Source organism: Vidua macroura, chromosome 29 (genome assembly GCF_024509145.1).
Source record: "Vidua macroura isolate BioBank_ID:100142 chromosome 29, ASM2450914v1, whole genome shotgun sequence".
NCBI lineage: Eukaryota > Metazoa > Chordata > Aves > Passeriformes > Viduidae > Vidua > Vidua macroura.
Window position 1 is genome coordinate 1,893,902 of NC_071599.1, and position 14,065 is coordinate 1,907,966.

At 68.1% G+C, this 14,065-nt stretch overlaps 1 protein-coding gene across 2 annotated transcripts in view; it reads right to left on the minus strand.

The window, feature by feature from the left end:
• The window catches only part of CELF3 (CUGBP Elav-like family member 3), a 15,579-nt gene extending 2,331 nt beyond the window's left edge, over positions 1-13,248 (minus strand). Inside the window, exons 1-12 of one of the 2 annotated variants that reach the window (XM_054001122.1) lie at positions 12,487-13,240; positions 9,988-10,070; positions 8,086-8,134; positions 6,731-6,859; positions 6,241-6,320; positions 5,169-5,312; positions 3,997-4,135; positions 2,901-3,050; positions 2,765-2,830; positions 2,199-2,297; positions 1,290-1,433; positions 329-461 (exon numbers count right to left, since the gene is read on the minus strand). In XM_054001122.1, the coding sequence (XP_053857097.1) occupies positions 334-461; positions 1,290-1,433; positions 2,199-2,297; positions 2,765-2,830; positions 2,901-3,050; positions 3,997-4,135; positions 5,169-5,312; positions 6,241-6,320; positions 6,731-6,859; positions 8,086-8,134; positions 9,988-10,070; positions 12,487-12,631 (1,356 nt within the window). In that variant the 5' untranslated portion in view covers positions 12,632-13,240 and the 3' untranslated portion in view covers positions 329-333. Of the gene's footprint in view, positions 1-328; positions 462-1,289; positions 1,434-2,198; positions 2,298-2,764; positions 2,831-2,900; positions 3,051-3,996; positions 4,136-5,168; positions 5,313-6,240; positions 6,321-6,730; positions 6,860-8,085; positions 8,135-9,987; positions 10,071-12,486 lie in introns of those variants that run through there. The other variant, XM_054001123.1, reaches the window with a different exon arrangement.
• Between the last annotated feature and the right edge of the window lie 817 nt (positions 13,249-14,065).

The window sequence follows — 14,065 nt, forward strand, 5'->3', positions numbered from 1 at the left end:
TCCCCCCCAAAATCCCGGGGGCTCCCCAAATCCCAATGGGGGCACGTCCGAACCCATCCCCCGGGGGTTCCCAGGGGGTCTTGGGGGGCTCAGGGGGTTCCCAGCCTGGTGGGGTCATGGGGGGGGTCTGGGGGGGGGTCCTGGGGGGGGGTCTCAAGGGGATCCCCGGGGGCTTTCCAGCCCTGGAGAGGTTCCAGGGGGGGTCCCAGATTGTCCTGAGGGTTCCAGGGGGTCCCAAGTGTGTCCCTGGAGTGTCCCAAGGGGTCCCGGGGGTTCCTGGGGTCTCCCGGGTGTCCTGGGGGGTCCCGGGGGGTCCCGGGGGTCTCACCAGGCTCAGTAGGGCCGGTTGGCGTCTTTGGGCCTCTTGAGCTGCACCTTGAGCCGCTTCATCCCGATCTGGAACCCGTTCATGGCCTGGATGGCGGCCTGGGCGCTCGCGGGGTTGTCAAAGCTCACGAAGCCTGCGGGGACATCGGGGACAGAGGGGACATGGGGGACAGAGGGGACATGGGGGACAGAGGGGACATCGGGGACATCATGGGGACAGGGGGATATGGGGACATGGGGGACGTGGAGATCAGGGGCAGGGGGGACAGAGGGACAGAGGGGACATTGGGGACATGAAGGACATGGAGGATTTGGGGACGTTGTCCCCGTATCCCAATGTCCCCAGTGTCCCCATGTCCCACATCACCTATCCCATAACCCATGATCCCCATTGTCCCCATATCCCCGATGTCCTCGATGTCCCCGATGTCCCCACTGTCCGCAATGTCCCCGATGTCCCCAGTGTCCCTGATGTCCCCATTGTCTCCGTGTCCCCTTTGTCCCCAATGTCCCCGTGTCCCTGATGTCCCCAGTGTCCCCATATCCCATTATCCCCAATGTCCCCAATGTCCCTAATGTCCCCGTGTCCCTGACGTCCCCATGTCTCTGTATCCTTGTGTCCCCACTGTCCCCGATGTCCCCATGTTCCCATTGTCCCCATATCTCACATCCATATCCCATTATCCCCATTGTCCCCATGACCCCAATGTCCCTGATGTCCCCAATGTCCCCAATGTCCTCGATGTCCCCACTGTCCCTGATGTCCCCAATATCTGCAATGTCCCCGATGTCCCCACTGTCCCTGATGTCCCCGTGTCCCCTTTGTCCCCAATGTCCCCGTGTCCCTGATGTCCCCAGTGTCCCCAGTGTCCCCGTGTCCCCTTTGTCCCTGATGTCCCCGTGTCCCTGATGTCCCCAGTGTCCCCGTGTCCCCTTTGTCCCCGATGTCCCCGTGTCCCTACCGAAGCACTTGCTCTGGTTGGTGGCCCTGTCCACGAAGACCTTGGCGGAGATGACGTTGCCGAAGGGGAGGAACATCTGCAGGATCTCGGTGTCGGCGAACTCCTGGGGCAGGTGGTAGATGAAGATGTTACAGCCCTCGGGGCCTGCGGAGGGAGCGGGGTCACACCTGGGACTGCGTCCCCAAAACGGACACGGGACCCCAAAACCGGGGCTCTCAACCCAAAACGGACACGGGACCCCAAAACCAGGGGTCTCAACCCAAATGGACACGGGACCCCAAAACCAGGGGTCTCAACCCAAAATGGACACAGGACCCCAAAACCAGGGGTCTCAACCCAAAACGGACATGGGACCCCAAAACCGGGGCTCTCAACCCAAAACAGACTTGAGACCCCAAAACCAGAGGTCTCAACCCAAAATGGACACAGGACCCCAAAAACCAGGACTCAACCAAAAACAGACACAGGACCCCAAAACCGGGGCTCTCAACCCAAAATGGACACAGGACCCCAAAATCAGTCTCTCAACCCAAACCAAGATTTGAGACCCCAAAACCGGGGCTCTCAACCCAAACCTGGCTCCTGCTTTGGATTCACAGCTCCGGTTTTGGGGTCCCAGGTCCCATTTTGGATTCACAGCTCTGATTTTGGGGCCCCAAGTCTCAGTTTTGGGGTCCTGGGGTAGGTTTGGGGGTCCCAGGACATTTTGGGGGTCCCAAGGGGTTTTGGGGGGGTCGTCTCACATGTATCAGGGGGGTCCTGGGGGGGTTTTGGGGGTCCCAGGGAGTTTTGGGGAGCCAGGGGAGTTTTGGGGGGCCAGGGTGGTCTCAAGGGTCGGGGGGGTTTTGAGGGGGTCCCGGGGGGGTCTCTGGGGTCCGGGGGGTTTTGGGGGTCCCGGGGGGGTCTCACCTTCGCGCTGCTGCTGCTGCGGAGGGGGCGGAGGGGCGAGCAGGGGTCCCGGGGGGGCGAAGGCCGGGCTCACCAGCCCGTAGGCGGCCGGGTACGCGGCTGGGGGCACGGGGGGCACGGGGTCACCGGGGACATCGGTGCCACCGGGGCCACCCCAGGGCCCCCCCAGCACCCGCCCAAAGCCACCAGTGACACCGGTGCCACCCCAGTGCCCTCCCAGTGCCGCCCAACACCCTCCCAGTGCCCCCCAGTACTCCACAACGCACCCCCAGTCCTTCCCACTGCCCTCCCAGTTACCCCAGTGCCCTCCCAGTTCCTCCCAGTGCCCTACAACCCCCTCCCAGCCCCTCCCAGTGTCCCCAGTGCCACACTACAACCCCCCCAGCCCCTCCCAGTGCCCCCCAGTACCACACAACCCCCTCCCAGTGCCCCCCAGTACCACACAACCCCCCTCCCAGTGCCCCCCAGTACCACACACCCCCCTCCCAGTGCCTCCCAGTACCACACACCCCCCTCCCAGTACCTCCCAGTCCCTCCCAGCCGCTCCCAGTTGCCCCAGTACGCACCAGTGTAGTGCTGCATGCCTGCGTACGCCTGCTGCAGGGGGTCCCCGGGGGCCGCGGGGCTCTGGGCTGGGGGCACAGGGGGGGTTAGGGGGGGGCCCGGGGGGGTTCGGGGGGCTGGGGAGGGGTCGGGGGGCACCTGGGAAGGGGGGGACCCCCCCGGCGTAGACGGCGTCGGGGGCGGGGGGTCCCGCGGGCTGCGCGGGCACGGGGCTGTAGCCGTTGACGCTCAGCGGGGCCGCGATGGCCGGGACGGGGGTGGCCGCCATGGCCGGGGGGGTGCTGGTTCCTGGGGACAGCGCGGTCACCGCCGGGTCAGCACCGGGACACCACCGGGACACCCCGGGGACACCCCGGGGACACCACCGGGACACCCCGGGGACACCCTGGGACACCCCAGGACACCCCGGGACACCACCGGGACACCCCGGGACACCCCTGGGGACACCCCGGGACACCCCGGGACACCCCTGGGACAGCCCGGGGACACCCTGGGGACACCCCAGGACACCCCTGGGACACCCCAGGACACCCCTGGGACACCCCGGGGACGCCCAGGGGACACCACCGGGACTGTGACCCCCGGAGGGTGGGGAACCCCCACGCGTTCTCTGGTGGTCGAGTGTCCCTGTCCCATCCGTGGTGTCCCCGTCCCATCCATGGCATCCTCCCCATTGTCCCCATCCCCACTGCCACCCCCTCCCCAGTGTCCCCATCCCAGGTGTCCCTCCCCATTGTCCCTGTCCCTGTGTACCCCACTGCCATCCTCTCCCCGCTGTCCCCTCTGTCCCCTTGTCCCCCTGTCCCCCCTGTCCCCCTGTCCCCCCTGTCCCCGCTGTCCCCTCTGTCCCTCTGTCCCCCCTGTCCCCGCTGTCCCCTCTGTCCCGCTGTCCCCTCTGTCCCCTCTGTCCCCCTGTCCCCTCTGTCCCCTCTGTCCCCTCTGTCCCCTCTGTCCCCCTGTCCCCGCTGTCCCCTCTGTCCCCGCTGTCCCCTCTGTCCCCCCTGTCCCCCTGTCCCCTCTGTCCCGCTGTCCCCTCTGTCCCCTCTGTCCCCCTGTCCCCTCTGTCCCCTCTGTCCCCTCTGTCCCCTCTGTCCCCGCTGTCCCCGCTGTCCCCTCTGTCCCCTCTGTCCTCTCTGTCCCCTCTATCCCCTCTGTCCCCTCTGTCCCCCCTGTCCCTGCTGTCCCCTCTGTCCCCCTGTCCCCGCTGTCCCCTCTCTCCCCCTGTCCCCGTTACCTGAGGAGGGTGGCAGGGGGGTGGCGATGAGCCCGTTGGGGTTGACCGTGCCCATGTGCTGCATCTGGACGGCCATGGTGGCCATGGGGCTGAGGTAGGCCGAGTGCGCGGCCACCAGGGCCGCCTGCTGCTGCATCAGCTGTGGGGACACGCCTGGCACCGCGCGGCCACCGCGGCCACCACCACCCCGGGGAGCCCGCCCCAGTGCCGCCAGCACCCCGGGATCTGCCCATGGATGTCACCCCGCTGTCCCATCCGGGACCAGCATCCCCCCAGGGATGTCACCCCAGTGCCACCAGGGCCGCCTGCTGCTGCGTCAGCTGTGGGGACACGCCTGGCACTGTGTGGCCACTGCCACCACTGCCACCGTGGCCACCGCCCGCCATTGGGATGGCTGCTGGCACCGCCCCGTAGAGCCCACCCTGGTGCCACCAGCACCCTGGGACATGGGGGACATGGGCTCCCCATGGATGTCACCGCAGTGCCACCAGCCATGAGGTGCAGGACCATTGTCTAGCCATGGATGTCACCCTGGTGCCACCAGCACCCTGGGACATGGGGTCATGGGCTCCCCATGGATGGCACCCTGGTGCCACCAGCACCCTGGGACATGGGGTCATGGGCTCCCCACAGACGTCCCATCACAGGATTTGGGGCTGTCACCTCGCCATGGATGTCACCCCAGTGTCCATCCCCTCCCACCACCCCAACCACCTCAGGCTGGATTTTGGGGGGTCCCACCCTCTTCCCCTTGATCCCCCCAGTGCCTCCAGTGCTCCCAGTGCCCCCAGTCCCTCCCAGTCCCTCCCAGTGCCCCCAGTTCCCCCCAGTGCCCCCAGTGTCCCCAATGTCCCCAGTCCCCCCAGTGCTCCCAGTGCCCCCAGTGCCCCCAGTCCCTCCCAATGTCCCCAGTGCCCCCAGTCCCTCCCAGTCCCCCCAGTCCCTCCAGTGCTCCCAGTGCCCCCAGTTCCCCCCAGTGCCCCCAGTGTCCCCAATGTCCCCAGTGCCCCCAGTCCCTCCCAGTGCCCCCAGTCCTTCCCAGTCCCTCCAGTGCCCCCAGTGCTCCCAGTGCCCCCAGTTCCCCCCAGTGTCCCCAGTGCCCCCAGTGCCCCCAGTGCCCCCAGTCCCTCCCAGTCCCTCCCAGTCCCTCCCAGTGCCCCCAGTGCCCGTACCGCCTGCGTGTAGGCGCTGTAGGCGCCGAACTGGAGGGCGATGGGGCTGAACATGCCCAGCTGGCTCGCCACCTGCTGCATCCGCCGCAGCCCCCGCTCCTTCTCCGTGTCCGCAAACTTCACCACCAGGCTGGACGAGGCGCCCTGCGGGGACACGGCGGTCACTCGCGGTCAGTCATGGTCACTTAGGGTCACTCACGGTCAGTCATAGTCAGTCATGGTCACTCACGGTCAGTCATGGTCAGTCATGGTCACTCGTGGTCACTCATGGTCACTCACCATCACTCAAGGTCACTTGTGGTCAGTCATGGTCACTCGTGGTCACTCATGGTCACTCACCATCACTCAAGGTCACTTGTGGTCAGTCATGGTCACTCAGGGTCAATCTCAGTCAAGGTCATTCGTGGTCACTCGCAGTCACTCGTGGTCACTCATGGTCACTTGTGGTCACTCACAGTCACTCACGGTCAGTCATGGTCAGTCAAGGTCACTCACAGACACTTGTGGTCACTCGGGGTCACTCGGGGTCACATGGGGTGGAGCGGTGATGGTTGGGTTGTAACGGGGTGAGGATGATGGAGGTGATGAAGAGGATGAGGATGGGGCTGGTGACGGGGACAGTGGTGAGGATGATGAGGAGAAGAAGGGGTGATGAAGGATGTGATGAGGATGATGAAGGAGATGACGAAGGACACCATGAAGGGGTCAATGATGAGGATGATGATGGGGATGATGATGAGGATGATGAAGGGGACAAGGATGAGGATGATGAAGGGGCCCATGAGGGGGACGATGAAGAGGATGATGAAGAGGATGATGAAGGGGACAATGAAGAGGATGATGAAGGGGTGAGAAAGGGGACAATGAAGGGGATGATGAAGAGGATGATGAAGGGGACAATGAAGAGGATGATGAAGGGGACAACGATGAGGATGATGAAGGGGACAAGGATGAGGACGATGAAGGGGATGATGATGAGGATGCTGAAGCTGACAGCGCAGGGGACGATGATGAGGACAGCGATGGGAGGCTGAAGGGGACGGTGACGAAGGTGACACCGCGGGTCCCTCACCGGCAGCGTGCGGCTCCCGTGCAGGGCGGCGATGGCGGCCTGGGCCTCCGCGTGGCTCTGGAACTTGACGAAGGCGCAGCCTGGGGACATTGGGGACATCAGGGACATTGGGGACATCGGGGACATCGGGGACATCGGGGACATTGGGGACATTGGGGACATCGGGGACATCGGGGACATCGGGGACATTGGGGACATTGGGGACATCGGGGACATCGGGGACATCGGGGACATTGGGGACATCGGGGACATCGGCTCTGTGGCAGCTCCAGGGAGGTCTGGGGGTCCCACCTCATCCCCCGCACCCCCACCACTCCCTGGACCCCCCAAATCCCATTAACCCCATCCCTGCCGTGCTCCCCCTAAACCCCATCCCTGCTCCACAGATCTCCCCTGCCCACCGTGGTGACCCCCGTGGGACCCCCAGTGACCCCCGTGGGACCCCCAGGAGCCCGTGGGAGCCCACCCCGGGGTGCCCCCGGCCCCCCACCTTTGCTGGTGCCGTCGGGGCCGCGCAGCACCGTGCACTCGTCGATGGTGCCGAAGGGCTCGAACATCTTCCGCACGTCCTCGTCCGCCTGCTGCTTGCTCAGCATCCCCACGAAGAGCTTCCGGTCCTCTGCGGGGACACCGCGCTGGCACCGGGACACGGGCACGGGGACACGGGCACGGGGACACCGCGCTGGCACCGGGACACGGGCACCGGGACACGGGCACGGGGACACCGCGCTGGCACCGGGACACGGGCACGGGGACACGGGTATGGGGACATGGACACGGAGACATGGGCACAGGGACAGGGGCACGGGGACATGGGCATGGGGACACCGTGCTGGCACCAGGACACGGGCACGGGGACACGGGTATGGGGACAGGGGCACGGGGACACGGGCATGGGGAAACGGGCATGGGGACATGGGCATAGGGAAAAGGGCATGGGGACATCATGCTGGCGCCGGGACACGGGCACCGGGACATGGGCATGGGGACAGGGGCACAGGGACACAGGCATGGGGACAGGGGTATGGGGACACCACAGCTGGCACCAGGACACCACGAGTGGCATGGGGACACGGGCACTGGGACATAGGCACCGGCACATGGGCATGGGGACATAGTGGGTGGCACCGGGACATGGGCACCGGGACACCACAGGTGGCACCGGGACACCGGAACGGGGACACAGGCACGGGGACATGGGCATGGGGACACGGGCACCAGGACACCATGGCTGGCACCGGGACACCGCCACAGGGACACTGGCACCAGGACACCATGGGTGGCACCGGGACACAGGCACAGGGACACGGGCATGGGGACACCACAGCTGGCACTGGGACATGGGCACCAGGACACTGCCACTGGCACTGGGACACCGCGGGTGGCACTGGGACACGGGCACGGGGACAGTGCCACGCAGAGGGGTGTGACACTCCAGGAAGGATAGGGTGGGGACACTGGGGTGGGGGGATGGGGACGTTGGGAACGGGAATGGGGACGTGGAGGGACACCCCCCGCTGGGGACAGCCACCCTGGGGACAGGGACACGCGTGGGGTGGCCCTGGGGGTCTCACACTGGGGGGTGGCCTTGGGGTAATCTGGGGACACCGGGGTTTGGGGACAGCGTGGTGTGGGGTGAGTTTGGGGTGTTGGGGGACTTTGGGGTTGGGGGGGTTTTGGGGTGATTTGGGGTTTTTTGGGGGTGATTTTGAGAGGATTTGGGGGGATTTGGGGATGATTTGGGGTGATTTGGGGTGCTTGGGGTGATTTTGGGGGGATTTTGGGGTGATTTTGAGAGGATTTGGGGTGATTTTGGGGGGATTTTGGTGTTTTTGGGGGCGGTACCTCCTCGGCTCTCACTGTCCGCCGGCTTCACCTGGATGGGCCGGTTCATCTGGGGGGGGGGGACAAAGGGGGGGGTTGGGGACACACAGAGACCCCCCCCCAACCCCCCCCGGCCACCCAGCACCTCCCCCACCCCCTCAGAGGGTCCCAGACCCCCCCCTCCCCCCCGCCCCCCAAAGATGCTCCGGTCTCCATGGCAACGCCGGGCCTGCATCCCGTTACCTGGCAACGGGAGCCGCTGCCGGGGGGGGGGGGCGCGTTAATGAGCGCCCCTCCCCCCCCGCGTTAATTGGGGGGGGAAGGACCCACCCCCGCCCCTCCCCCCCCCACCCCGGAACCCCCCAGAGGAACGGGGGGGGGGAGGGGAGGGGGAGGGCGCAGATGCGCGGTTGCCATGGCAACGGCCGGCTCCTCTCCATGGCAACCGCCCACTCATCCCCAATTTACCCATCGCCGTTGCCTGGCAACGCCGCTGACGTCATCAGCGCCCGCGATAAACAATGACGGGGATTGGGGGGGGGGGGGGCGGGGATGGAGATTTGGGGAGGGGGGCAGCCCTCCCCCCCCCCCAGGCCCGCTGTGACCCCGCCCCTCCCCCCGCGCCCCCCCCCCCAAACCTCGGGGGGCGGGGGGGCGGTGTGGGGGAGGGGCGGCCGTGCCCCCTCTCGGGGGGATTTGGGGGGAATTGGGGCTGGGGGGGGGGCGCGGGGGGGCGGGTCCATCCCCGGCTGACCCCGGGCGTTCCTTTCGCCGCCGAAAGCGAAGGTGCCCCCCCCGAGCCCCCCCCCAGCCCCAGATGGCGCTGGAAAAGCCCCCCCGGGCTGGGGGCGGGGGGCGTTAATCCCCCCCTAATCCCCCCCCCCCCGCGCTGGATCAGCCCCGGCCGCTGGAGGGGGGGGGGGGCGCACAAAGAGGGGGGCGGACAAAGCCCCCAACCCCCCCCAAACCCCGCCGGGACCCCCCCCCGGGCTCAGCGCAGCTCGGGGGGCGCTGAGGGTGGTGCCCCCCCCTCCCCAAATTCGCATCCCTGCGGCGGGGGCAGCTGCGGGGGCGGGGCCGCCCTTAATCCCCCCCCCCCATCCCAAACCCCATCCAACCCCCCCCCCCACCCCAATCCCCCCCCGGATTTGCGGCCCCAAATCCCGGGATTATCCCGGCGAAGCCAAATCCCCCCCGGGCCCGGCGGGACACGCGCGGAGCCCGCGGGGGGGGGGGGGGGCGCGCACCGAGCCCCCTCCCCACCCTGGGCACCCCCAAACTGCCCCCCCCTCTCCCCCGCCCCGAGCCCCCCTTCAGCGACCCCCAAATCCTTCCCCAGGAAACCTCAACCCCCCCCCCCCCCCAAAAATCAGGAATGGGAGGTGGGACCCCCCCCCCAAAATTAATTGGGGGTGGGGGGCACCTGCACCCCCCGCCCCCCCCATCCCGGGCTTTGTTGTCTCCGTGCCCGCCCGGCAGCGCTTCATTAGCGCCAGGCCCTCATTAGCGGCGCTAATTAAACACCCCGCAGATGTTCGGGGGCGCCCCCCACCCCCCCAAAAAATAATCCCCCCCCCTCAGCGGGGTCCGGGGTGGTCCTAAAAAAGGGGGGGTTGGGGGGTTTGGGGGGGTTTAGGGGTGATTTTGGGGAGGGGTTTCAGGGTGATTTTGGGGAGGGGTCTCAGGGTGATTTGTGGGGGGTTCCAGGCTGGTTTTTAGGGGCGATTTTGTGGGATTTAAGGGTGATTTTTGGGGGGCTCATAGGTGACTTTTGGGTGGTTTCAGGGTGTTTTGCTGTGATTTTTGGGGTCTCAATGTGATTTTTAGGGCGTTTATGGAGGATTTTGGGGTGTCACGGGTTGGGGGGCTCACAGAGGGGGTTCGGGGGTGCCCCGGGGGGGGGTCCCCACGCCCCCCACTCACCCCCGGCAGGGTTTTCTGCTCGTGCAGGGCGCTCTGGGCCTTCAGGGCCGACTCGCGGGCGCAGTAGGTCAGGAAGGCGCATCCTGGGGGGAAAGGGGGGAAAAAAGGGGTCGGGGGGCGTGGGGGGGACAAGGGGGGCGCCCCCGGGGTGTCCTCACCCCCCGCCCGAGGTGACACAGAGGGTCTGGAGCACCCCAAAAGTAGCGGGACCCCCCTCAGAACGCCCACAGCCCCACAGACCCCAAATAACCTCCAGAGACCCCAAATCCCCCCCACAGACCCCAAATAGCCCCCAGACCCCGCATTTTGGGTCAGTGACCCCCCCCCCCCCCAAGACCCCTGAGGGTCCCACAGAGCCCCCCAGGACCCCTGGAGACCCCCCCAGTTCCGGTGCCCGTCGGGGGCACAGCCGGTGCCGGGGGTTTGGGGGGGCTCAGGGACCCCCGCGGGTGTTGGGGACACCCCCGGCGTGGGCAGCAGGGCCCTGTCACTGTCACCCCCGGCTGTGACACCCCCAACCCCCCCCGGGACCCCCAGAGCCGGTGTCACCCGCAGGGACACAGGGGGTGACCCCGTGACACCCCAAGAACAGACACAACACCCGAACACCCCAAAACAACACCCAGACACCCCCAGGGACACCCAGAGCCGGTGTCACCCTCGCAGGGACCCGTGGGGTGACACCCCAACACCCACCTGGCACCCCGAAACAACACCCGACACAACACCCTGACACCCACCCCACTCCCACCCCCAGCCCCTGACACGACACCCCAACACCCCCAGGGCTGGGTGTCACCTGGAGGGGCACCCACGTGACACCCAACACCCGCCTGGCACCCCGAAACAACACCCGGCGGCACCTGGCACCGCTGCACCCACCAGGCACAACAGCCGGGCACAGCGCCCCAACAACAACAACACCCCAACAACACCCCAAGAGCAACAGCCCAACAACAACAGCCTAGGAACACCTCAACACCCCAGGAACGACACCCCAACACCCCAACAACACCCCAACAGCAACAACAGCCCGACAACAACACCCCAACAGCCCCTAACAACAACAGCCTGACAACAACAGCCCCCACTCACCCAACCCCACAACAGCCGGACACAACAGCCCGGTACAACACCCCACACCTGACACAACCCCCCCCGGCCCGTGGCCGCACAGCCGCCCCCAGCACTCGGGGTACAACACCCTGACACGGGGTACCCAGGCTGGGCTGGGGGCTGCGGCTGTTCCCGGTGCCCTTGGCTGTTCCCGGGGTTGTTCCCGGTGCCCGGGGCTGTTCCTGGTGCCCGGGGCTGTTCCCGGGGCCTGCGGCTGTAGGTTGAGCTGTGGGTGTTGCTCAAGGCCTTTGGCTGTTCTGGGGCTGTTCCCGGTGCCCTCGGCTGTTCCCGGTACCGTTTGTGGGGCTGTTCCCGGTACCGGGGGCTGTTCCCAATGCCCTCGGTTGTACCCAGGGCTGTTCCTGGTGCCCTCGGCTGTTCCCGGTACCGTTTGTGGGGCTGTTCCCAGTACCGGAGGTTGGATCTGGAGTGGTTCCCAATTCCGGGGCTGTTCCGGTTACCGGGAGCTGTTCCCGGTACCGGGGCCCTCGGCTGTACCTGGGGCTGTTTTGGGGCTGTTCCCGGTACCGGGGGCTGTTCCCGGTACCCCGGGCCGTATCACGGGGCTACTCCTGGTGACAGTGGCTGTTCCTGGCACCGGTGGCTGTTCCCGGTACCGGGGCCATATCCTGGGGCCATTCCCGGTACCGGGAGCTGTCCCCGGTGCCAGTGGCCGTTCCCAGTCCCGAGGACCCCATGCCGAGGCTGTTCCCGGTACCGGGGCTGTGTCACGGGGCCATTCCCGGTGCTGGGAGCTGTTCGCGGCACCGGGAGCTGTTCCTGGTGCTGGAGGCCGTGGCACGGGGCTGTGCCCGGTACCGGGGCTGTATCCCGGGGCTATTGCCGGTGTTCGTGGCTGTTCCCAGTACTGGGGGTCACATCCCGGGGCAATTCCCAGTACCGGGGGCTATTCCCTGTACCGGGAGCCATATCACAAGGCCGCTCCCGGTACCGGGGGCCATCTCCCGGGGCTTCCCCTGGTACCGGGAGCTGTTCCCAGTATCTGGGGCCACATCCCGGGGCTGATCCCGGTATATGGGGCCGATCCCGGTACCGGGGACCGAATCCCGGTGCCAGGAGCCACATCACGAGGCCATTCCCGGTACCGGCGGCTGCTCTCGGTACGGGGGGCCACATCCTGGGGCTGATCCCGGTACCGGGGGCCACATCCTGGGCTGATCCCGGGGCTGATCCCGGTATCTGGGGCCGTTTCCCGGTACCGGTGGCCGAATCCCGGGGCTGTCCCCACTCCCCCGTGCCCCGCACCCACCCCCGCTGCCCGGGGCCGTGCCCGCTGCCCCTGCCCCATCCCCGCTGCCCGTTCCCGTTGCCCGGGGCCGTTCCCTTTCCCCATCCCCGGTTCCCGGTTGCCGGTTCCGGTACCTTTGTGCATCCCGGTGTACTTGTCCTTGATGACGGTGAGCTCGTAGATTTTCCCGAATTGCTCAAAAATCGGTTTCAGGTCCTTCTCCTCCAGGTGCCGCGGGATCTGCCCCACGAAGAGTTTGATGGCGTCGGGCTCCTTCATGGGGCCGCCGGGGGGTCCCCGGGCCCCGGGGCCGCTCCCGCTCCCCGCTATCACCGCCCGGGCTCGGCTCCCGGTGCTCCCGGCGGTGCCCGGTGCCCCGGCGCACACAAAGGACGAGGCGGCCCCGGGGCTCGGCTCGGCTCCGGGGACGGGGCGCGGCGGGGCGGGGGCAGCTCTGCCCGGGGGGGCGGCGCTCCCGGCGCTCCCGGTGCGTCCCGGCCGTTTCCCGGGTGCTGCTCCCCAAAATCCCGGTGGATGCTGCGAGCGCCCGCCCCGCCGGTACCGCCCCGGTGGCCTCGGGGAGGGTCCCGGGTACCGGGCGGGGGGCGGGGGGAGCTCAACGCCCGGTTCGGTCCATGGCGGCCGCGGCGGGCCGCCGGTCCCCGTGAGCCCCGGTGGTGGCCGAGCCCCCCCGCCCGCTGGGGCAGCGGCACCGGGTACCGGGTACCGGCACCGGGATGGGCACCGGGAGACGCTTTTCTTCCCCGGTCGGAGCCGCCCCGCCCCGCCCCGCCCGGTGCTGATGTCAGAGCGGCACCGGGGACCGGCACCGGCGACGACACCGGGGCCTGGGGAGCGGGACCGGGGATGGCGAACTGGGGACCGGCTACGGGGACCGGGCACCGGCACCGGGAACTGGGCTCCGGGACCGGATAACGGGCACCGCCACCGGCTGTTGGGCACGGGGCTCTGGCTGCCGGGCACCGGCACCGGCGACAACAGCGGGACCTGGAGTCCGGGACCGGGGCTCTGGGAACCGGCTACCGAGCACCGGATGAGGGGCACCGGGACCGTCTGCGGGGCGCTGGGCAGCGGCGACAACACCGGGGCTGGGAACCGGGGAGCGGGGAGGGGGCGCTCGGAACCGGGGACAACACCGGGACCGGCACCGGCACCACCGGCGGGACCGAGAACCGGGAGGGGGCCCCGGGCTCCGGTAACGGCCCCGCCCGGGCCCGGGGGCGGTGGGGGGGGGGGTGTGGGGATGTTTTGGGGAGGGGGCGGGGCCCGGGGCCGCTCCCGCGCGCACGCGCGGAGCGGTGGGGGGGGGGGGGGGGGGGAGGGCCCGGTGTCCGCCCACGCGTGTCCCCCCCCCCCCCCCGTGTCACGGTCGCCTCCCGGTGCTGTCCCCGGTGCTGAAGTCAGCCCCGCCCCCTCCCCTCCCGTGTCACCTCCCACGCCCGTGGGCCGGTGTCCCCAGGCCGGTGTCACCCCCCCGTGTGCCGGTGTCACCCCTCAGTGCCACCCCCTCCGTGTCCCGGTGTCCCCAATTCGGTGTCACCCCTCCGTGTCCCGGTGTCCCCACCCCGTGTCACCCCCCACCCCCGGTGTCGCGGTGTCCCCCGCCCCGTGTCACCTCCTTTCAGGTCCCGCTGTCCCCCCGTTGTTATGGCAACGAGTCGGTGACAGCCGAGGTGTCACCGCCACCCCCCC